General features: G+C 36.0%; 1 protein-coding gene across 8 annotated transcripts in view; it reads left to right on the top strand.

Moving 5' to 3' along the window:
• SESTD1 (SEC14 and spectrin domain containing 1) overlaps nucleotides 1-24,659 on the top strand; it is a 148,899-nt gene that overhangs the window by 68,775 nt on the left and 55,465 nt on the right. For all 8 annotated transcript variants that reach the window (XM_072612519.1, XM_072612524.1, XM_072612518.1 and 5 more), the window contains 3 exons: nucleotides 8-98; nucleotides 4,543-4,656; nucleotides 22,771-22,884. In XM_072612519.1, the coding sequence (XP_072468620.1) occupies nucleotides 8-98; nucleotides 4,543-4,656; nucleotides 22,771-22,884 (319 nt within the window). The remainder of the gene's footprint in view (nucleotides 1-7; nucleotides 99-4,542; nucleotides 4,657-22,770; nucleotides 22,885-24,659) is intronic.

Below are 24,659 nucleotides of genomic sequence, written 5' to 3'. Positions count from 1 at the left end.
ATTTCAGTGAGAAATGTAAAGCTAGAGGATTTACTGTTATAGTGGATGGCAGAAAATCACAGTGGAATGTGGTGAAAACAGTTGTCTTAATGTTACAGGTAAATGGAATTTTCTACTATATGAGTAAATTGTTTTATCTTGCAACTGCTAGTCAATGTACTGAAATGTTGTAATAGCTGAATTATTTCTTTGGAAAAGGAGCTAGCCAATAAGAATTCCCTAGCTCATTTGTAAGGCCTAGATTCTATGACCAGACATTCTGTGAACTTTAAAGAAATGATTGAGTTCTCCAAAATGTTCATATAACTTTGTGGGTTCTTGTGCCTCTATAGGATCTATTTATCATTGCAAAAATAGGTATAAGCCTTTCTTTAAAATTAAATAAGGAGAGGGAATTCTGTACCTGTTGTTAATATATAATGCTAAAAATATATGTTTAAATAGTTAACAGTTCTAAGTGAGGAGATTTGTTATTCCAAGCAAATTAGGTCCAAGAAAGGTTATTTAACTTCTGTGCCTCCTTCACTTTTGCTTATGACAAACAATAGCATTTACTAAGTATTACATTTTTTTAAGTCCTGTAGAGATCTACAAAGGGAGAGAATTCAAACTGGAGGGCTGATAAACATGTACTACTGCAAGGGTTTTGTTTAGAAGAGGTTCTTGGAAGAAAGGAGAATTCTTAAATGAGCTTTGAAGTTATAAAAGGCCTGAGTGAGAGCCCCTTAATGGGTGAAATCTCCCCTGGAGGACGGGACTTTAGAGAGCAGCAGGGAATGAGACTAGTCAGGCATAGGGGAGGGAACGGTTGACAGAAAGCCATGAAACTCTAGACCAAAAAATTTCATTGAATCTCAGAATCATTTGGAAACTGCTTCAAGGTTCTGTAGAGAGAATTTATAGTAATTCTTAAAGAAAATGTCTTATACTGTAAATATAATATATAATTACTACTAACCCACCTCTGACCCCAAGCAAGTCACTTAATCTTCCTGGATCTTAGTTTCCTCATCTTTAAAACGAGGGAATATATGATCCAAAGTGAGCTTGAAACTAGGTGAACTGTGAAGTCCTTTTTTACCATAAGTATTATCTTAGTGTAACCTGACCCATAGATACAATGTGCATGTTATGTTTAATTGCCGTCATAAAGTCCCTGTCCCTTAATATCACTGCTTCCTGCCTGCCCCCCTCCCTTCTCTCTTGCCATAAATTGGCCAGAGCTACTCGTTTATGTTAGACAGCAAAAGTCAAGTCCTTGTTTCTAGAAGGTTATTATTAGTGTTCCAATGCATAGAATTTAACTGGGAGGAATAGAAGGATTGGCATCCTTGTAATTGAAAATATTTTTTCTTGAACATTAACTCTGAGTCAGATTTGTTTTATACCTGTTAGAAAACCAATTCCCTCTGGTCCTTGCATATTTTTCTTCATGGCACTGAGCTTTACCATTGATGAAGGGGTTATTCTTTCAACCAAATTCTAATTACTGATCATTAAAAAAAATAAGGACAGTTAATGAGTGATTCTAGCTCTCAATTTATTTTCTGAAAGGAACAGTCTTTCATCCATTAAGAGCTGATATTCTCAGAAATACACAAAGGTCAGTTGTTCAATGCTTATGGTCTAAACTAGTGTTTAGGAGGTCACCTCTCCACATTTCTTGTTTTTCTCACAAGGAGAGTGATTACGGAAGATGGTGATGTTAGCACTGTTGGGTGCTGCCTAAATGACTAGGTCAAAAAAGTAATTAATTAATGGATCAGTTGGAGGAAAGTGTCTAATAGAGTATCCCTTGGTTATATCCTCAGCATGATGCAGGCCTACATTTTTATCAGTGAATTGGATGAAGACATAAATGGCATGCTTGCCAAATCCATAAGCAAGATGAAGTTAGGAAGGATAATCAACATTTTGGATGATGATGGGTTGAATCTAGTAAGATGAAATGTAATATTAAATATTAATATATTAGGTATTTCATGGTGTATTTATATATTATATAAAATGTATATATTATAAATAATAACTATAACATTAATATAAAATTATTTTTTACTTGAAAAAAATAAACTTTACCAGTACGACACCCCTGGATAAACATGAAAAAGATCTAATGGTTTTAGTGGATTGTATGTTTGGTATGCATTAATGTGACATGGCAGCCCCCTTAAAATGAACTTGATTTTGGATTACAAAAAGAGAGGACTCATAATTTTGGAATGTAGACAATTATTACTATACTTTATTTGGCCTTGATCAGAACATATAGCATTTTAGGAATCATAAAATTACTGTTCTTAGAGTTGGAAGGAATTTGAAATGCCGTCCAGTCCACTCCTAAGTATGAACCCTCTACATCCAGCAAATCATCATCTAGCTTCCACTTGAAAAGCTACACTGATGGTGAGCTCACTAGCTATTAAGCATGTTAATTCAAGTCAATAAGCCTTTTTTTGAGCACTACAGGCCAGACACTGTGCTAAGCACTGAGAATACAAAGGCAAGGTAGGATAAAAATAGTTCTCATCCTCAAGGAACTCATGTTCTCATGAGAGAAGCTGACACAGAACAGGGAGCTGAGAAGAATAGAGACCCACCCTCACAAGAGCATCTAAAAGTCCAACAAGTGGAGCCAGGAGATGAATGAAGGGGTAGGACTATTCTGGCTTCCCTAGCTTCCTTCAGTTTCCAATTAAAATTCACCCTCTTCAGGAAGTCTTTTCTGATACCCCTTAATTCTAGTGCCTTTCCTCTGTTGATTATTTCCATTCCATCCATTTATATCCTTTGTAAATTGTTTTTGCATGTTGTGACCTCCTTGAGAGCAGGGACTGTCTTTTGTGCTCTCTCTCTCTCTCTCTTTCTCTCTCTCTCTCTCTCTCTCTCTCTCTCTCTCTCTCTCGGTATTCCTAGCTATTAGCATCTTTTAATGTCTTTCCTAAAATGTAACATCCATACTGAACCTAATACTCCATATATTTCCTGACCATAGTACAGTGGAACTAACACTTTTCTTATGCTAAAAAACTGAGCCTCTCATCCTGTGTTCCCCTGAGCCTCTCATCCTGTGTTCTAAATTCAGATGAGAACTTGTGGCTGCAGTGTCATAATATTGACTTGTTGAGCTTTTAGTTCACTAAAATGCCTAGATCATTTTCACATGCACTGTTAGGTGGAGATCTGGATAAGATCTTCACCTTTACATGTCACAAAATAATACAGGGTTCCCAAAAGTATTGGTTCAATTTTAAGCTCTTAAATGTGCTGAAAAATTTTGAAACATCCTGTACATCTCTGTTAATCAACCACACAGAAGTTCTCTAGAATAAATAAATTCAGACAATTAGAGAAGCATTTTCATTTTGTACAATTATTTCTCATGGAATAATATTCACTTTTTCAGTATATAAGATGCACTAAGTTTTAAGAAATGTATTTAAAAAAACAATTACAATAAAAACAAGTGAAGAATTTTGTTAGTCCCTACTAAATTTAATCTTAGATTCAGGGCTTTATTCTAGCCTGATATACACACACATATTTGTGTGTGTGTGTGTGTGTGTGTGTGTGTGTGTGTCTGTGTCTGTGTGTGTGTCTGTGTCTGTGTGTGTGTCTGTGTGTGTGTGTGTGTATGTTTGGATCTTCTCATCCACAAATGTTAGCAGAAGGACATTGTCAATTGTAATATATCCAGGAGAGAGTAATTAGGGATGGAAGTCATGTATGTGGATAGGCTGCATAAAAGACTTAGGGGCTATCTGATAGCAAGCTTCAAATATTTAAAGATCAGACAAATGGAAAAGTGAGCTCTTGTTCTGTGTGGCATTAGATGGTAGACATAAGAACAATGGGAAGTAGTGGCATACTACCCTGAAATGTTTTTATGGTAATTGTTTTTTTAAATACGTTTCTTAAAACTTAGTGCATCTTATATTCTGAAAAAATGAATATTATTCCATGAGAAATAATTGTACAAAATGAAAATGCTTCTCTAATTGTCTGAATTTATTTATTCTAGAGAAATTCTGTGTGGTAACAGAGATGTACAGGTTGTTTCAAAATTTTTCAGCACATTTAAGAGCTTAAAATTGAACCAATACTTTTGGGAACCCTGTATTATTTTGTGACATGTAAAGCCCATGTTATGGAATGCAGAATTTCTCAGCTGCTTAGGTATTTGGGTTTTATGTCACTATCTCTTCATTAATTTAGTTGAAAGGGTGATAAAATCCAAAATAATTGACTGGGCAGTGCTGAATCAATTAGGATTGCGAAATCTTTGTTAATCATTGTGACTTTTTATTTCCTTGTCATGGGTATGTTTTAGAGTTTGAAATTTTTACCAATATTGTATTAAATTTGTATTTTTTCAAAAAAAATGATATTAATTGCATAGCTTGCTGGTCTTTATTATGTGGCTGACCAGTGGTACTAAATAATAGTAATAATAGAGAAAACATTTTTATCTTTTAGTCTTCTCTTGTTTTTATATTATTCTAAATGTGTAATTTGGAATTTCATTTTCAATGTACTTTGTAGAATGTTGTTCCAGCTGAGGTATCACTTGTTTGTGTGGTAAAACCAGATGAATTTTGGGATAAGAAAGTTACACATTTTTGTTTCTGGAAAGAGAAAGATAGACTTGGCTTTGAGGTAAGTTCATATTTTTCCAATAACAGTGACTTTTATGAATTCATGTTCATGGTATTTTCAGTCATTTAAATGATCTATTTGGGTGATTAAATATTTTCTTTCTCAAATATTCATATATTTAAGAAAACCTTGAACTGATACTAAATTACATCAAAGAGGTAGCCTGGTATTGTGGAAGTGAGTAGGAGGGAAATACTTCATCCAGAGAAAGAATTGATAAAGAGTTCTATATAGAATAATTTTACATATATATATACTTACTTGTGTCTAATTGTAGCCCACTCTGGGGGTGGGAGGGTGGGGGGAGGAGGAAAGAAAAAAAGTGGAAAAAATTTACATGATTATTTTTTAGCTTTGAAAGGAATAGCATGTTGTACATGGTAGATTTGCAGTTTCATGTGTAAAGAATCTTTTTTTTGTACTGTTATGTAAATGTTTGTTTTGTTCCATAAATTAGAAGTAAAATAAATTAAAAATTAGTCAGGAAATCTAGGTTTGCATTGCAGGGAGGATGTTTCTTAGCTTTTTGATCTTGGACCATTCATTTAATTTCAAAACTTTAATTTCTCTGCAAATTGGTAATACTTGAACCACTTAGGCCATAGTGAATAACAAATAGAATAAGATAAGCTTTTTTAAGTTTTTTAAACTTTGAAGTATTGTGTAAATGTAAACTATTGTTGTTATTCTAAATATTTTTGAACTTTAAGCTTCGCTACTTATACTTATTTCATCGGGATATGTGGTGATAATTTCATTGTATTTATCGTGGTTATAACACATGAAAAAAGCTGTGACATATAGTATGTATTGCAGCTGTAGCTCCTGAATTTAATTGTAAAAATTTTGATCTTTTCTAGATCTCATCGAAGCTAAGAGTTGAAATGTAAACATCTTCATCTTTTCGCTAATATTGTTAGCACCTTTTAGCAGGTTCCCCTTTCACAGACTATTTGTTGGTTCCCATGTCTCATCGCATCAGTTGACAGTAGCCAGGCAGTGGCTTGAAAGAATTTGTGAGAGCATTAAAGAGTAAAAAGAAAAATAATCATGTAACCAAAGCCTCGATGTTTGTGGACCAGCTGATTAGCGCTGATTTGCCAAACTCATATATGGAAACATGCTATGGAAATATTGGACCCTGTTAATGCAGACTTCCAAGAAATATGATAGATAAAATTCAGCTGCAATTTTGTGCTTAGTGGTCATCTTTGAGAGTTTCATTGATGATGTGATGTAGAAGCAAAAATTCTCTTCCTTGTCGATAAGTATTGACTAAACTCTTAGAGGGCCAAGGCACTGTGCTAATGACTGGAGATTCAAAGACAAAAATGAAATAGTCCCTGCTCTTAAAGATCTTACATTCTAATGGTGTAGATATGTTATCTAAAAGTAGGGAAAGTGCCCAATCTGGTTTTTATCTGTTTAGGATCAGACAATTTGAGTCAACCTAATGGCATTAGAAGCACACACTCATTGCTACCACTCTCATAGTTTAAACGTATCAAAATGATCGCATGTCCCAATATGAACAACACTGTAAGTTTATTTTTATTTATTTTATGGACCACAAGTGTTTCATTGCTTTACAGTCTTGAATATGAATTAATGAACTTGTACAAGATAGACCTGACCCAGATAACTTACTGCAGTTGTCAGGATTTGATTTGGATTACCTTGTGGTTGAAGTTGGGGGAATGGTGATGCACAGAAGGGGAGCCTGAGTTATTTGAATAGCCAGGTAAAGGAGTCTGGTAGTTCTGTTATTAATGTACTTCTAGCAGCATTTGAATATAACCTCTCAAAGGATTAGGAAAGTCAGTCATCATGTCCATCCACCTCACTCTCCACCTTCATCCCATTAGGATTAGTTCAATGCTTAAGGAGGTTAACAGGGAGAGTGAAGGTATGGGTGGAACTAGTATTCCTTGATGCTTGTTAATCGTTTTAGAAAAGCTTAATCACCATCATGAACCAAATAAAAATAATAAAATGAAAAGTCCTGTCATTTTATATTAAGCAATTAGAGATAGATAGGAGTGTGCTTTGGTTTTTCAATAATCATGCCTTGAAGACAGAGGGACAGCTTATGGACTTAGTAACAGCAAAAGTGAAGAGGACAATGTTGATGGAATAGGGGTAGAGGATAAGTGGGGAGGGGGCATTGAGGGGAGTGGACACCAATAGATTGCAAATGGAAACCATGGTCTTTTACCCTAGAATGTTTGCTGGAGAGTATGTTAACTTCCAGTGTGACTGGGGCTATATTGGGGGGAAAGAGGGATGGACATAAGAACTAGGCGCCTATCCTGAAGGTAAGAGAATCTTGGACTTGCTCTATTACTGTCCTCCAGGAAAAGACTTCCTCCAGTGGGGTTTTGATGGTGGTAGATTTTTAACATCAAGGAACTTAGGAGGCTGCACGAAAAGTTTAGTATCACCTAAGAAATTACTACAACAAAATGTGGTGAGGATGTGCCCTAGTGGGACCAATCAGGAGTTTCCCTAGCTTTTCCACAGGCTTGGGCAAGTCACAGAAGATTCATTGTTGCAAAATTATCTGAATCAGATCCCCTACTTGGAGACTAGACTTTCTTCTATATGGCTAAAATGATGTATTTTTTCTTAGCTCAGACATCATAAAGATGAGTTCTCTTTGTAACTGGCTCCCCAGTAGGAGACTGCAGGGTTGAGCATAAAATCCCTAAAAGAGATAGGTTTGGTGGATTTGAGCTAGTTCCTCAGCCTCAGCCTTGCACCCCTGAGGGGTGACCAGTTACATCCTACCTTTTGGGCAAAGACCCGTCTTACTGTTATCAGACTTCATCTGTACCTGAATTAATATGAGAGATAGTTTACTTTTCGCTGTTGTTTATTTATAGGGAAACATGACTCCTGAAAAGTTACGTTTAGTTACTATTAGGACCTGTTGTTTGATTTTTATATCTTTAAACAAACAAAATTATCTTAGAAGAAGAAATTCACTTGCTTTTGCTAAGTCATGGATCAAATTAATTGAAAATTTATTACTAACAGTTACCTACAAGCTAGCCCAGAAGTTGCAGAAATTGTCGAATTTCCCCTAAAGTTACTAAAGCCTATTCAATCACATTGTTCTTGCTAAAATAATATTATCAATAGTATCAATACAATATTAATACCATTTAGTGAGAACAGAAATATTTTTAGGCCATTAATGTTGTTACTTTCCTCTTTATTTCATTCTTTTAGCCTTTTGTATAATGTACATAACATATATATATGTAATTGATATGTATATATATTGGGAATAGGACAGCTAGGTGGTGTAGAGGACAGAGTTCTGGGCCTGAAGTCAGGAAGACTCATCTTCTGAGTTTAACTGCAGCCTCAGACACTTACAGGCTGGGTGACCCTGGGAAAGTCACATAGCCCTGTTTGCCTCAGTTCCTCATCACTGTGTCCACACATCATCTTTGTCAAGAAAACCCCAAACAGGGTCACAAAGAGTCAGACACAACTGAACAGCAACAATATACTGGGGATAGGAATGTGTGCTTAAAACTTTTGTACTGATGGGGTGTACAATCAAAAATGTTGGAGAATACCAATCCAGACTGTTATGCAGTTGTATAGATATTTAACAGAATTGATTGATCCATTGATAGACACATCTTGAAAACTTACTCTTGGATAATTATCTGGGCCCAGGAAAAGAGAGGGCTGAATTACGTTTAGGAAATTGTACGGTGACTTCAGTGACTATTTTCTTCTTGGAACAAAGGCCTATTATTTTTAATATCTATATTCTTCTGGTGATTCTGTATGACTTGTAATCATTTAAAACTTCCACCTCCAAAAAATAAAAATTGTGACCCCAGAATGATTACTTCATTCTTACTTCTCTCTCTTAGAATCTTTCATTTCCTCTGCTCATGTGTCATCTCTTGCATGAAGACTTTTCTCATTTCTCCATTCCTGCCTTGGTTAGTATTCTCTCCCTGATAGAGTTCTTATATTTACTTATCTGTAAACATGTTATTCCCTTCCCCCACCCTATAAAATTCAAGCATCTTTGAAATGCATGACTTTTTTCTTTTTTACTTTTGCATCCCCAGCACAGTGGCCTGCCACAATGCCTTGTACATAGAAGCTTCTTAATAAATACTGGAATTGAATTGATCAACAGTAGATTGCTTCAGAACGATGGAAAAATTTTCAAAATGCAGAGGAGAATGTGTGGTGCACAAATATGTCAGAACTTATTTTTTCAGAGAATAAATAAAGACCTCAGAGTAGTTAACTCTACCTAGAATTTGAGAAAGTAGCTCTGGGAAGAGTAATCATTACATGAGATATGCTAAAGCCAGTAGGGTGACCATCCAGAATAGGATAACAACAGGATAGCAAGAGCTAATTCCCAGGTTGGGTTCAGGTTAAAGGCAGAAGCATTGATCATCCTTAAATAGTGAGTAGTGAGACTCTAGAAGTAAGGCAAAGAACCCAAACTTTCCTTTTACTTCCCACCTCTTTACTCTGTACCTATTCTCTATATTACTCCAATTAATTATTATTTCAACAGTTCATCTGTACTGATCATTTTGGAATTCATTAATATTTTACCGTATTTTAAGATAACAAAATCCAATGTATCTGAACCTCAGTACCTAATCTCATAATGTGCTTGAAGTATATATTATACTAATAATACTCAAGGTTCTCCTCATTATTTATAACAAACAATTGAGAGTTCCATCCCGGGATATTAGGAGCCACTCAGCCCTGGTGATGAGAACAGGGATTTCTGCTTCCCTTTTACTTCCAATTGCCCTGGCTCTAAGTTACTTAATGTTTTAGTGATTTACCTTTGTATCCTTAGCATTTAAGCAGACTGGCCTAACACAGTCTCTGAGGGGCAGAAACAAGACACAGGAGATGAGAAAATCACATTGAGGTTCTCGGGGAGTGTGTATTAGAAGATTGAGCTGGAGGCTAGGAGGGGTAAGAATGAGGATAGAACTTCTTTACAAGGAGGAAAGCATTTTAACCTATAAAATTTATCCTATAATTACATTGTGCCTAGAATTTTTTTTTTACTTCAGTTTAAGATAACATTGTCTTCTCTTTACACCTTGTAATATTTTACAGAAGCAATTCTAGTGCCAACTAACATGTTTTGTCTTGGGTTACTATCAGTGATAAGCTTCATTAAGTAGTGAGAACTATGCTGATCCACAGCAAACTTAACTATGCATGTAATTTCAAATTTTATGTTATTTCTATGTAGCTTACCCCACAATTTAAGTTAAAATAGTGTATAATTCTCTATACTTACAATACCAGTGTTATTAACTCGTGATTGTCCTTTCTGTGACTAAATTGCACTAAAGTAAACTGTGTATAGGACAAAAATGAAGACTTGTAGAACAACCAAAATATGAATGAATAAGAAACTCACATTTGATGTAATGTAAATAAATCTAGTCTAGCTCTCTTGATTAAGTCATTTAAGATCTGTTTCATTTCTTTTGAAAGTTGATATTACTTGGTAATGATTTCCCCTGTCAGTGACTGGAATCCACACGAAGATTGCCTCAGTTTTAAGAGAGAAAGCTTCTGGTTCTTTTTCCAAACACTTGACCTATATGAGAGCTGTAGTATCCACCAATTTTTATTTCATGTTAAACTCCAGTCTGGTGTGTGTGAAATCTGATTTCACTTCAGCCCAAGACCCAGCAAATTGCAGGAGAAATGTAGAAGTGCTACAATATTGCTGCACTTGGTTGGGAGGAAAAATGTGGGAATTCTAAAGTGTTATGGAGACATGTGCCACTCAGAATTGTGGGAGTGGCATGACCTGTTTTGTTCCTTCATAGCCCTATAAGTTCATTAGGGGGCCAGAATGACCTGAGATTACAGCTGTGGAGCAAAGGTCTCATCCTTCCATGTGTTAGTGGACCTTAAAAAATAACAGTAATCATAATAGATAGGTATTGCACTTTCATGCTTAGCTACTTTCTTCAGCTGTTATTAATTACATGTTAAATAAACATTCATTGTTGATCTTCAAGAACACTAAAAGTAGCTGTGAAACATTTTTCTTTTGAAATGCAATTCTGCATCTCAGATTGTGTTAGGCCATGACACAATCTTTTTTTGTAGGGATGTCTCAGGAAACTGATTAGAGAACTGAGAGTATGATGTCTGAAGCAATTACAAGCGTCACATAAATTAATAAATGGTAGTATACTGCTACTATATTCATTTTAAGTTTGATCTTAAATGTTTATATTATGTTTATTACTATATTGTATATGTTACACATAAATATATTATGAGTTACATGTATCATGTTTACATTCGCATAATGAACTTTTCTAACTAATAGTCTATACTCACTGTAATTAATTAAAACTTATTATAAAAAGTGCAAGGGGATAGTTTTTAGGGGCAAGTTTTTGGAGAAAAGAATGCCTTATTTTACATGGTTTTATACTGTCCTGAAAGTTAGAACTATATAAATGGAAATGGTATTCAGATTTGCTGAATGAAAGAAAACAGAAAAACTTTGTTAAATTTATACCTTTACCAAATATTTATTGAATATATATGTGATGTGCTAGGTAAATTAAAACTAGGTGAGGCATACTAGGCACATTCCGATGACTTGTAGGGCAAAATGTGTGTCTCTAATTTTTTTTTTTTAATGTACTTTTTCAGGATCTTCCCTTTTTTGGGCATAGTTAGTTTTAAATGAACTGGCACAATTCATTATATAATGGATCCTTTAATTGAAACCCTTTTGAGATAGTAATCATATTCTAATTTGTCTGTTCTCAAATTTCATCTGTTGTTTAATGCAAAATCTACCTATGTTCCTGGGAAATTTTAGTCAGAATTATACTGCGCTATATTTCTTTTTAATCATTATATATTATATATTCTCATAGCTTTGTGATTTGTGTTATTTATATATTATATTTACGTTTGTATTATTTATGTGTTGTATGATTTCTCTAAATATGCTTATTCTTATATCGTTGCTTTAAGACTATCCTTTTCAAGCTCTTTATGTTTGTAGTTGGTACCAATGAGGTTATGACTTATCACTTAATTTTTCTCTGTTGCTGCATAGTAAGCTTGTTTCTACTGTTACAGCTTGATTTTAAAGCCCTTGATGAAGGGACCATTTCTTATACTTTTGTATCATTGTAGCACCTAGAACAGTGCAATGAGTGTATCTCCCAGGCAATATTGACAGCGCTGAGGGTTACTGTGAATATGCCACCATAGTTCCAAATCTCAAAGTACAGCAAACTCTCCATATAGAAGGTAGAAGAAAAACATTTATTCAGACGCCAGAAAGCGAAATCCATCATAGTAACCAAGAAGTCAATACACATTAGCATTGTAGGAGACAAAGGCATCCAAGCCTTCCTCACCTCCCTCCCCCACTGGGCCTTCCCACAAACAAATAAACACTCCATGAGCCTGGCTGTTCCTGCTTGCTTGTGTCTTGCTCTGCTCTGTTCCGCCTGTTCAGCAGGCTCCTTCCACCACATGGGACTTAGGCTTCCATGTGATTTAAGTTGATCACCTGGGCCAATTAATGAATGGAAAAGATCTTCCCATTTAAGTTACCCTTATAATGAGACAAGGGATTGGGATTTGATCTGTGATTTTACTGCAGTAATAAAGTCCCTTTCCCAATTCAGGTCAGTACATTATCTGCAACTTATAGTCTTAGAAATTTGCCTAGAGCACTGAAGCTTAAGTGAGTCCGTGATCATACAGCCTGCATTTCAACCTAGGTCTTCTTGACTTTGAGGCTAGCATTCTGTCCATCACTTCATGCTGCCAAAGTTTAGTATGTATGTGTATGTGTGTTTGTGTACGTATGTGTATATGGATATATATGTATATTTACATGCACATATATGTTTAAATCATTGAGGGACTTTTACATGGATCATTTAAAGTATCAGTGTATAGTTTTCTAAGCTATCCCTCTTAAAATCCTTCTCATTAAATCATAATTAAAGTATTTAAAGAGTTAGAGCATAACTCTTTATAGGAGCATAGACTTAGAGCTGGAAGGAAGGACAGAGGTCACCTGATTCAAATCCTTCACTTTATATATGAGGAAAGTAAGGTTCATAGAGGTGACATTACTTGCTGAGAGTCATAGAGCTAGTAAATATCAGAGCTGGAATTTGAACTCAAATCATCTGATTTTAGATCCAACTCTCTTTAAAAAAAATGTTTTTCTAATCCCCTCCTTTTTTTTATAAATTTATTTGTTTTCTGTTTTCAACAATCACTTTCAAAAGTTTTAAATTTTCTCCTCTTCCCTCAACCCTCCCTCCCTAAGACATCATGAAATTATATATGGGTTCCACACATACATTTTTATTAAACACATATTTATTTATTAAACATTTCATATTAGTCTTGTTACATAGAATTCAATGTATGAGAGAAACCATGAGAAAAACCAAACCAAAACATAACACAAGAGCAAATAGTCTGCTTCATTCTGTGTTCTGATTCCATAGTTCTTTCTCTGGATATGGGCGGCATTTTGCATCGAGTCCTTTGGGAATGTTTTAGGTCCTTGCCTTGGTGTGAAGGGCTAAATCTATCAGAAACAGTCTTCGCATACTGTGACTGGTCCTGTGTATGAACTTCTGGTTCTGCTCATTTCACTCAGCATCAGTTCACATAAGTCTCTCCAGGTGTAAGAAAAATTTTAAACGTTTTTATTTAAAGTTTTGAGTTCCAAGTTTTATCCGTCCATCCCTCCCTCTCCTCCTCACTCCCTGAATGGGTAAGCAATCAAATATTGGTTATACATGTGCAATTATGTGAAATATTTCCATGTTAGTTATTTTCTGCAAGAAGACTTGAGTAAAAGAAAAGAATGAAAGTGAAAAATAGCATGCTTCAGTCTTTGTTCAATTAGTATCAGTTCTTTCTCTGGAGGTGGATAGCATGCTTCATCATTAGTCCTTTGGGATTGCCTGGGATCATAGTATTGCTGAGAATACCTAAGACTTTACAGTTCTTCATCAAACAGTATTGCCGTTACCGTGTACAGCATTCTCCTGGTTCTGATCACTTCAATATGCATCAGTTCATGTAAGTCTTTCCAGGTTATTCTGAAATTATCTTGCTTGACATTTCTTACAGCATAATAATATCCCATTATAATCAAATACCACAGCTTGTTTAGTCATTCCCTAATTGATGGGCCTCCCTTTGATTTCCAATTCTTAGGCACCACAAAAAGAGCTGCTATAAACATTTTTGTACAGATAGGTCCTTTTCTGTTTTTGAGGATGTTTTTGGGATATAGACCTAGCAGTAGATCCAACACTTTTTCAGCTTTTTTGTGTTTAGTGAAGGAAAGCTTTGGCACAGCATATCCCCAAAGCACAGATAAGCTATAATTGTTACAACTAGCTAACTCAACATTATGCTTTATTAAAAAAAAAAAAAACCTGTTTCTGTGTTTTTATAGGATAGAGATTGGACTTGTAATTATACTGGTATAGGGAATGTCCCAAGAGAGGAAACTCACCCTACCAATTCAGGACTATACCTTCTCTGCAACTTTATGTTCTTAAAGAGTTGCCTAGAGTACTGTGAGATTTAGTCACTAGCCCAGGGTCACACAACCACTATTTATAAAGGTGTTCCTCTCTTTGAGGCAAATCTGTATGTGAGCATGTGAGAAAACACACACACACACACACACACAGGGGATGGAGACTGAACTGTTAGGAAACTGTGTGTGTGTATGTGTGTGTGTGTGTGTGTGTAATGTATATATTTACATGTATGCTTATACTTAAGTATAATATATTTGTATATAAAAATTAATTATTCCAAATATTGTATAGTACGTTAGAAAATATAATAATCTACACAGTCAATTGTGTATACTGTAGAGCCAAACTGTGAATAATACTTAAATATCACTTTACCTTTATTACCTAATTTTTAAAAATATTGATGAAGATGGTATATCTTTGTATCTTGGGTTATTGTTTTGCATTTACCTGTGTGGTAAGTCCATTTCCTTCTCTGCTACAGATTCAGGGAGTGGGGATGGTAGATAGATTGCCATGAGAGTGCTTTCAGTTTTTTTCTCCCACAACTGGAAAAATTCTGCCTCCCTTTTCTCCTCCAGTACTTGGATATCATATCCCCTCTGGATACAAATAGCCTAGTATACATTTCCCAAAGTAGTGTGGATTGGATCCTTGGCAGAGGGGAGTAGGCCTCTGTATACCCCAGGGGATAATTTTGCTGTCATTTGTTACCAGGTGGTTTATCAGGGAGAAAGATATGATTATATGACTTAGTAAAATAACTCGAAAAGGTAGCGTAGAATATTTGCTGTTCTCCATACAGAGGAAGGTGCTAAACTAGTTTCCTCCATGTTAAAAAACAAAAGTAGTGCAAAATTATCCTAGAAAAATAATATTTTCAGAAAAAGAAGAATCTTTGTTTTGAAGAATTCAGAAAGTTTCCTAACAGCTCAGCCTCCATCCCCTGTTACCCAGTTGTTTATTGCTGCGCCCTCAGTTCACCATCCCAAATTACCAACCAAACACTCTTTTGCACTTTGCCATCACAAACTTATTTTTGTCATCTTATATCTTGTCATTTCCCACAACTTATAGCTATTTCTTTGACTTGTCTGCTTCCACTTCCGCTTCTTCCCCCCTCTACACCTTGTCACAGGACGTAGCCTCCCTAACTGCCCTTTCCAGTACTGGCTGCACATTCACTCATTCCCCTCTGCTTATAGGTAAAAGTGAAGGAATTGGAGAGCTCCTTGCTCTCCATTTTCACTCCTGAGTTCTCCTCCTATCACCTTCATTCAAGAGCCTCTTCTCCTTTGAGGTGCAAACAATTCACGTCTTCCACTCAATCAAAATCCTAGTAGTTTTTTTCTAGAGACCTGCGGAATACTCCCATTCTTTCCTCAATGAGTTCACTACTTATCAGATAATCTTTCCTCTCTCAAACACCTTAACCTCCTAGTTCCTAAAACTACTCATTTCCCATGACAAACCCCTTCCTTCACCCCATCTCAGTCACTTATAGTTACATCTTTACTTACTGTCATACACAAATGCACCATATCATATTCAATAATTCTGAAATTTCCTTATCCAGTCACACTCTTTTGACTTTTCATCTCTCTCTGCCTTTCCCTGATCCTTTGTCCACATCATGACCTCCAATCCTTAACCCCTCAGTTTTCTTTTTCTTTTTTTAATGTTTATTTATTTATTTTTAGTTTTCAACATTCATTTCCACAAAATTTTGAGTTACAAATTTTCTCCCCATTTCTTCCCTCCTCCCATTTCATAAAGCCTTGCATTCTGATTATCCCTTCCCTGAATATGCCCTCCCTTCTATCACACCCCTCCCTTCCCTTATTCCCTTCTTCTCTCTTTTCTTATAGGGCAAGATAGGTTTCTATACCCCATTACCTGTATTTCTTATTTCCCAATTGTATGAAAAAACAGTTCTCCACATTCATTCCTAATACTTTGAATTTCAACTTCTCTCCTTCCTCCCTTCCCACCCATCCCCACTGAGAAGGCAAGCAATTAAGTATAGGCTGTATATGTGTAGTTTTGCAAAAGACTTCCATAATAGTCATGTTATGTAAGACTATATTTCCCTCTATTCTATCCTGACCTCCCTCCCCATTTATTCTATTCTTTCTTTTGACCTTGTCCCTCCCCAAAAGTGTTTACTTCTGATTACTCCCTTCTCCCATTTACCCTCCTTTCTTTCGTCTCCCTCACCCCACTTGTCCTCTTCTCCGCTACCCTTCTGTAGTGCCAGATACGCTTTCATACCAAACTGAGTGAGCATGTCATGCTCGCAAGCCAAATGTGAAGAGAGTAAGTTTCCATTTTTCCCTCTCACATCTTCCCTTTTTCTCCTCCACTGAAGAAGCTTCTTCTTACCTCCTTGATGAGTGATAATTTACTCCATTCCATTTCTCCCTTTCTCCTCCCAATATATTCCTCTCTCACCTTGAATTTTATTTTATTTTTTTAGGTATCATCCCTTCTCATTCAACTTACCCTGTGTTCTCTGCCTGTGTGTGTGTCTGTGTGTATGTGTATGTGTGTGATCCCTCCAACTACCCAAATACTGAGAAAAGTCTCAAGAGTTACAAATATTATCTTTCCATGTAGGAATGTAAACAGTTCAACTTTAGTAAGCCCATTATGATTTCTCTTTCCTGTTTACCTTTTCATGCTTCTCTTGATTCTTATGTTTGAAAGTCAAATTTTCTATTCAGTTCTGGTCTTTTCATCAAAAGTTCTGTATTGCATTGAATGACCATTTTTTTCCCCTGAAGTATTATTATACTCAGTTTTTCTGGGTAGGTGATTCTTGGTTTTAATCCCAGTTCTTTTGACTTCTGGAATATCATATTCCAAGCCCTTCAATCCCTTAATATAGAAGCTCCAGATCTTGTATTTTCCTAATTGTATTTCCACAATACTCAAACTGTTTCTTTCTGGCTGCTTTTAACATTTTCTCCTTGACCTGGGAATTCTGGAATTTGGCTTCAATATTCCTAGGAGTTTCTCTTTTTGGATCTCTTTTAGGAGGTGATCTGTGGATTCTTTCAATATTTATTTTGTCCTCTGGTTCTAGAATATCAGGGCAATTTTCCTTGATAATTTCATGAAAGATGATGTTTAGGCTCTTTTTTTAAATCATGGCTTTCAGGTAGTCCTATAATTTTTAAATTGTCCCTCCTGGATTTATTTTCCAAGTCAATTGTTTATCCAGTGAGATATTTCATGTTATCTTCTATTTTTTCATTCTTTTGGTTTTGTTTTGTGATTTCTTGGTTTCTCATAAAGTCATTAGCTTCCATCTGTTCCATTCTAATTTTGAAAGAACTATTTTCTTCAGTGAGCTTTTGAACCTCCTTTTCTGTTTGGCTAATTCTGCTTTTTTAAAGCATTCTTCTCCTCATTGCTTTTTTGGACCTCTTTTGCCAATTGAGTTAGCCTATTTTTAAAGGTGTTATTTTCTTCAGCATTTTTTTGGGTCTTCTTTAGCAAGCTATTGACTTGCTTTTCATGATTTTCTTGCATCATTCTCATTTCTCTTCCCGATTTTTCCTCCACCTCTCTTACTTGATTTTCAAGTCTTGAGGTCTTCCATGGCCTGAGACCATTGGATATTTATTTTGGACGTTTTGAATGCAGAAGCCTTTACTTCCTCTGATGTTGTGCTTTGTTCTTCCTCATCTGAAAGGATGGAAGAAAAATACCTGTTCACTAAGAAAGTAACCTTCTACAGTTTTATTTCTTCTTCCTTTTTTGGGCATTTTCCCAGCCAGTTACTTGACTTTTGAGACCTTTGTCAAGAGGAGGGTATATTCTGGGGACCTGTAAATTCTCTGTTCCTCCAAGGGAGAGGTGTTTACTCCTCTCCTGACCTGCACACTGGTCTGAGACTAACCAAAAAAACTTTTCTGCCCAGAATCCGCAATTGAATTCCCTCACCACAACTGCCTCCAGCTCCACTGCCAGTGCTCCTCCTCACTCCTGGCTGAAGCTCAGGGCTTAGATCAGTGGCTCAATTCCCCCAGGGGCTTTAGGAGGAGGTCTCCCAGGGCTGCCACTCAGGGCTGATTCAGTCAGCCCTTCACTTCCCCCAGGAGCTCTAGGTGGAGGGCTCTGAAAATGGCAGTTACTGCTGCCTACACTGCACTACTGCCTGCAGCTGCTGCTGCAGTGCCTGTACCACACTCCCCTCTTCTGGGTGAAGAAGCCCTCCCACTGACCTTTGAAGCTGTCTGTGGCATTTGTGGGTTGAGGAATCTGAGAATTGCTGCCGGTGGTGCCCTGAATCCTGTTCTGGGTCCTGTCCCTGCTGCTCTGTGCTGGTCTGCACTCCGCATGCTGATCTGTGTTCTGAATGCTGGTCAATCCCTCAGTTTTCTTCTAGGTCATCACTCCTGAACTAGCCCTCTAATTCCCCCACTTTGTTCAACTCTAAATTGTACTCTTCTTCAGTTCCCTAGCCTCCTTATCTTAAGTGTTGATTGTGTACTGCCAAGTCTCAGCTTGGATCACTCCTACCAAAAAGCAGTGAATTGTGCTGCTGCTGAAAGCAGAGAAAATCATGTAACTATTCTACCTAGATCTACTTACTGATTTATAGTAAATAACCTTAACAGGACCATCACTGCTACCAGGCAGTCCTTCTATACCTCCTTTATCAACTATCCCATTCTCCACCATAGTTCTTTCAAAATTTTTCATTCATCCCTCCCAGCTGAGAAAATTGATTCATATTTTACACGAAAATATTTAGGCTATTCACCAAGAGCTCTCCTCTTCTCCTCCTCATCACATGTTACTCAAGATGCCTGTTACTATCACCTTCTGCACTTGTATCTCACACAAAGAGGTAGCCCTAGATATCCCCCCCCCCAACATTTTCTCTAATTGTCTCCCATGCCTGGAATGCTGTCTTCTCATTTTCACTTTCTACCTTCCCTGACATCCTTTAAGTCCCTACTAAAATCTCACCTTCTCTAGAAAGTTTTTCCCAATCCTTCTTATAGGCTATTGTCTTTCCTTTGTTCATTATTTCTGATTTATCCTGTATATAACTTGTTTTGTGTATGGTTTATTTGTTGTCTCCCTCATTAAGTTGTGAGCTCCCGAAGGGCAGGGATTGTCTTTTACATCCCCTTGTACCCCTGGTGTTTAGTGCAGTATCATAGTAGGTGCTTAATTAATGCTTATTGACTGACAGTAGACATCTCCTGTGACCCAAAGATCAATACTTGAAGTATATCTATTCAGTTTTTACCATTTCTTTCCCTCTTCCTACTTTCTGCTTGTGGTTACAATTATTAAGAAGGAATTCATTCAAATCCGGAATTGAAAGAGAAAGAAAAAGCAAGAGGTCTGTGAAAATCATCAGTTAGTGATAGCTAGCTAAAGTTTTTTGCCATATTTTAAAGAAAAGAATAAATAGTGGCTGTCAACAAGCATTTATTAAGTACCTATACTAGACCTGGGGTGCAAGTATAAAAAATATTATCTGCATGTAAGTCTCTTTTCTTCTTTGATTTCTTATTACTTCCATATTAAGAATTATGGAGAAAGGCAAGGAGAAATGTAATAGCATTAAAAATGATAATAACTACAACACAAGAGGGCGCTCTAGCACAAAACTAGGTCATTTAAGAAATAAACTAGAATCATGCCAAGCATGACACATCTAAAAAGGACAAATATTTCAGGCTTCATGTTCTGTTTATAGATTTCTTTTAAGGAAGGAAAATGTCCGGGGATTTTATTTATTGGGGATATATGATATTCAATTTAGCATGCAGATTGATACCTTGTAAAGGAAATGCTTTTCTCGGTAGCAGTCTTACTAAACCTACCCAATACAGAGGTGATGAGATTTCTGGACAATATAAAAGCACATTTCCAGAATCTGAACTAAAATTCCCTGATTGTTCCTCACAGATTAAGTGTATGACAGACTAATTATGTTGGATATGGCCATATTTATACTTTTAAATTCAAAACTATCCAATTCAATTCAAGAAATTGTTAAGCTCTTATTATGGCTGCTAAAATATAAAGTCTACTAATACAGATACAATACAGGCCCTTTCAAAGGAACTAACAGTATAATTCTGCAAAGAAGTACATAAATAATTAGAATACAGGAAAGAATGTGATGAGCACAGAGAAACAGTCCAGATTAAGAATTATAGGAAATTTGAAGAGACAGACGTCAGTTTCACTTCTGGAGATGAGAAAGGGTTGAAAGAATAAGGCAAAGAAGGCTTCATGGAATAGGATAAGAACAAGAGATAGAGGAGAACCCAGTTTGACTAGAACATTAAACATATGAAAGGAAGTACTCTGAGATGAAATTGGTTAAGGTAGATTGTATCCATGTAATTAAGTTCATTGAGTGCCCTAGTCAGGAATTTTTATGTTTTATTCAGTATATAATGAGAATCTACCTTTGAGTAAGAGGTGAAACATAATCATTTAGGAATATTACTCAGGAAGGACTATAGAGAACATAATAGAAGTTGGATAGATTGAAGGTGGACAGGCCAAATAAAGATACAGTAGAGATATCAACAGTGGATAGAGTGCTGGGTCTGGCGTCAGGAAAACTCATCTTTCTGAATTCAAATACAATCTCACACTAGCTGTGGGACCCTGGGCAAGTCACTTAACCCTGCTTGCTTCAGTTTCCTCATTTTTGAAATGAGTTGGAGAAGGAAATGGCGATCTACTCTAATCATTTTAACAAGAAAACCCCATATGGGTTCACATAGATTTGGATATGACTAAGATGACTAAATAGCAACAGAAGAGTAGATACAACATTACTGGATTGTTACTTGTGGCAAGTGTTGGGAGGGGGAGGAAGGAAAAGTCAAAAGTGACTTTTTGGTTGGTTATAAACCTGGGATGCTCTTTGAATACTCATGCTATTAGAAACAGAGGGAGTTAGAGGGAAATGGAGCGTTATAGGTGAATGAGTTTAATGAGCTCAGTCTCAGATATGTGTTGAGTTTCAGGTATCAATATGACAACTATCTGCAGATATTTAGAAGACAAATATACAGCTAGAGCTCTGGGGATTTAGGGATGGCAGCAGGAAGATAGCCTGTATTTGATCCTTGATTTGCTATTTAAACTACCAAAGAAGCTTGTAGAGTGAGAAGAGAAGAGGAACAATCACAGCGAGCTTGGGGAACTCCTATGTTTGTTGGGCTAGATAAAGGTGAGGAGCTACCAAGTCGAACAAGCGTGAAAGTACTATGTCATGGAAACCAAGGAGGAAGGGGTATTAATAATGATAATATTAGCTAATATGTGTATAATGCTTTAAAGGTTGCAGAATGCTTTGCGTATATTATTTCATATGGTCCTCCCAACAACTCTCTGAGGTAGCTGGTAGTAAGATTTAAACTCAGGTCTTTCTGACTTTAAGTTTGGCACTTCATCTTTCATACCACTTTAGATGCCACAAAAAAATAGGGATGATCATAGTGTTATATTCCACAGGAGGTTATAGATAAGGACATAGGTTAAAAAGGATTTTGTGACTGACTGTTGGATAATGACCTTGAAAATAATAGTTTGATTAGAGTGGTCAAGACAGAAAACAGGAAGAGATGGCATTTGAGCTGGGTTTTAATGGATGGACGATATTTCAGTGAATTGCTTTATGGTAAAGATGACTGGTTTAGTAGTGTTTTGTACTAATACTTAGTGGGCTGTAGCCAAAGAGGTCATTTTGTTCTATTTATTTATTAAATGCCTGCTGTGTGAAAGTCATTGTTCAAGGCCTTTTTATAGGAACTAGTTAAAAGAAAATACCATAATAGCATCTGGTAACAGTAAACCATAATAATAATATTTTGAACCATATCCCAGAGCATATAATTTTAAAACATTGCTAATGGAAAATCAACTCTCTACTGAGATTAACTCTAATTATTGCCCATATTGGGCAAATTGAATTATATTAGAGTCATCTGTAGTCAACAGGTAACTTTAAATTGTTATTTTGATGTAGTCATGCATATTTCACACCTGACTGTTAAAGATACAGGCAACTAAATAAAATTTTAACATCTGATGCTAATTAAAAAAAATTAAATGCTGTAATTGAAGCACCAGAATAACTTTTAAACTTGCTTATAGAATAACCTTATAATTTGTATTTAATATTTTGCAAAGGGTTAGATTAGGAAAATTGTGTTTTGATATTTATAATTTTTAGTTTTATATGTACTATTCTCCATTGTATACTTAATTTGTAAATGATTTTTAAAATAAGCCAATTTATTTTTATTTAAATAGAGGATCCGTTATATATTTATGTATTTAAACAGAAGTGTATTTAAATATAGGATGTTTCATCTGAACATGTGCGAAGAGCATACAAGTAGAATGGTATCATATTACAACTGTATCATTAGTACCAGTTGAATTTTAATAATACACCGTTGTGTTAGTGTAATTAAGTTTTTGTATGTTGGTGAAAGTTTAAACAATAACAATGAGTTATCTGTCTTTACAGGTTATTTTAGTGTCAGCTAACAAATTAACCCGCTACATAGAGCCATGCCAGCTAACAGAAGATTTTGGTGGAAGTCTTACCTATGACCACATGGACTGGCTAAATAAGAGACTGGTTGGTATATGAGAATAAGTATAAAATTCTGTTACATATCAGTAGTGTATAATTTTTGGTAATGTAAAATAATTTAATTACATTAAGGGGAAGCACAGTGGTGTTCCTTTTCTCAGTGAAGTGTGGGGATGAGGTGTGATTGAGAAGTGTGCCCGAAGCGTTTTTGCAAGTACTCTAGATAAAATCCTAGAATGATGAGTTGGAAAAAGACCTTGGGACATGATATAGTCTGTCTGTCTTCCCGAAGACAACCTAGATACTATTAAATAAATGATAATCCGATAATTTTAAACAACTCTAGAAAAGAATATTGCAATATCTTTTTTTTTTTCATTTTGCAATATCTTTTATATTTCTATTCACAACAAAACCTTTATACTCAGTCTAAAACGTTCATACTGTAGCACAAGTGATTTCTTCTTGATTTATACTTTAAATAGAGAACGACTCTTCAGCATTTGATCACCCTGACATGTCTCCTTATTTAGGAAATCTGTTGCTAACTTACTTCTAATCCAGAACTGTTCTCTAGTCATTCCTTCTCAGATCCATACTTGTAGAACTGGCAGGACTATCTGTATTCACTATTAAGTGTCATCTTATTTGAGGTTTCTTTTGGTTGTTTTGTGTATTGAGATATTTTGGGATTCTGATCTGACACTGTCCAGTATGATATTTAACCAGGTTCTCTATAGTTTTAATAATCATGATATCCATTTTCCTTTATCCAATTCAATGATAAAAATGTTGAGAAGACCAGGGGACCAGGGACAGATCCCTAGGATATACTTAAGGGTAATCTTTATCTTTTATTTTCCAACATTTTAATTAAAATTCTAAGAGAAGGAGATTCCATATTTTTTTTACTGGAAATGTGTTCTGACATACTCATTTTTTTTTTTACATTCTTTTTTATTTATTTATTTAACTTTTAACATTCATTTAAACAAAATTTTGGGTTCCAAATTTTCTCCCCTTTTGTCCCCTCCCCCCACCCCAAAACACCGAGCATTCTAATTGCCCCTATCACCAATCTGCTCTCTCTTCTATCATCCCTCTCTGCCCTTGTCTCCGTCTTCTCTTTTGTCCTGTAGGGCCAAATAACTTTCTATACCCCTTTACCTGTATTTCTTATTTCCTAGTGGCAAGAACAGTACTCGACAGTTGTTCCTAAAACTTTGAGTTCCAACTTCCTTTCCTCCCTCCCTTCCCACCCCTTCCCTTTGGAAGGCAAGCAATTCAATATAGGCCAATTCTGTGTAGTTTTGCAAATGACTTCTATAATGGTCGTGTTGTATAAGACTAACTACATTTCCCTCCATCCTATCCTGCCCCCATTACTTCTGTTCTCTCTTTTGATCCTGTCCCTCCCCATGAGTGTAACCTCAAATTGCTCCCTCCTCCCCATGCCCTCCCTTCCATCATCCCCCCCACCCTGCTTATCCCCTTCTCCCCCACTTTTCCTGTATTGTAAGATAGGTTTTCATACCAAAATGAGTGTGCATTTTATTCCTTCCTTTAGTGGAATGTGATGAGAGTAAACTTCATGTTTTTCTCTCACCTCCCCTCTTTATCCCTCCACTAATAAGTCTTTTGCTTGCCTCTTTTATGAGAGATAATTTGCCCCATTCCATTTCTCCCTTTTTCCTCCCAATATTTTTCTCTCTCACTGCTTGATTTCATTTTTTTAAGATATGATCCCATCCTCTTCAATTCACTCTGTGCACTCTGTCTCTATATGTGTGTGTGTAATCCCACCCAGTACCCAGATACTG

Source organism: Notamacropus eugenii, chromosome 5 (assembly GCF_028372415.1).
Source record: "Notamacropus eugenii isolate mMacEug1 chromosome 5, mMacEug1.pri_v2, whole genome shotgun sequence".
NCBI classification, from domain to species: Eukaryota; Metazoa; Chordata; class Mammalia; order Diprotodontia; family Macropodidae; genus Notamacropus; species Notamacropus eugenii.
This window is presented reverse-complemented; position numbering and strand designations above follow the sequence as displayed.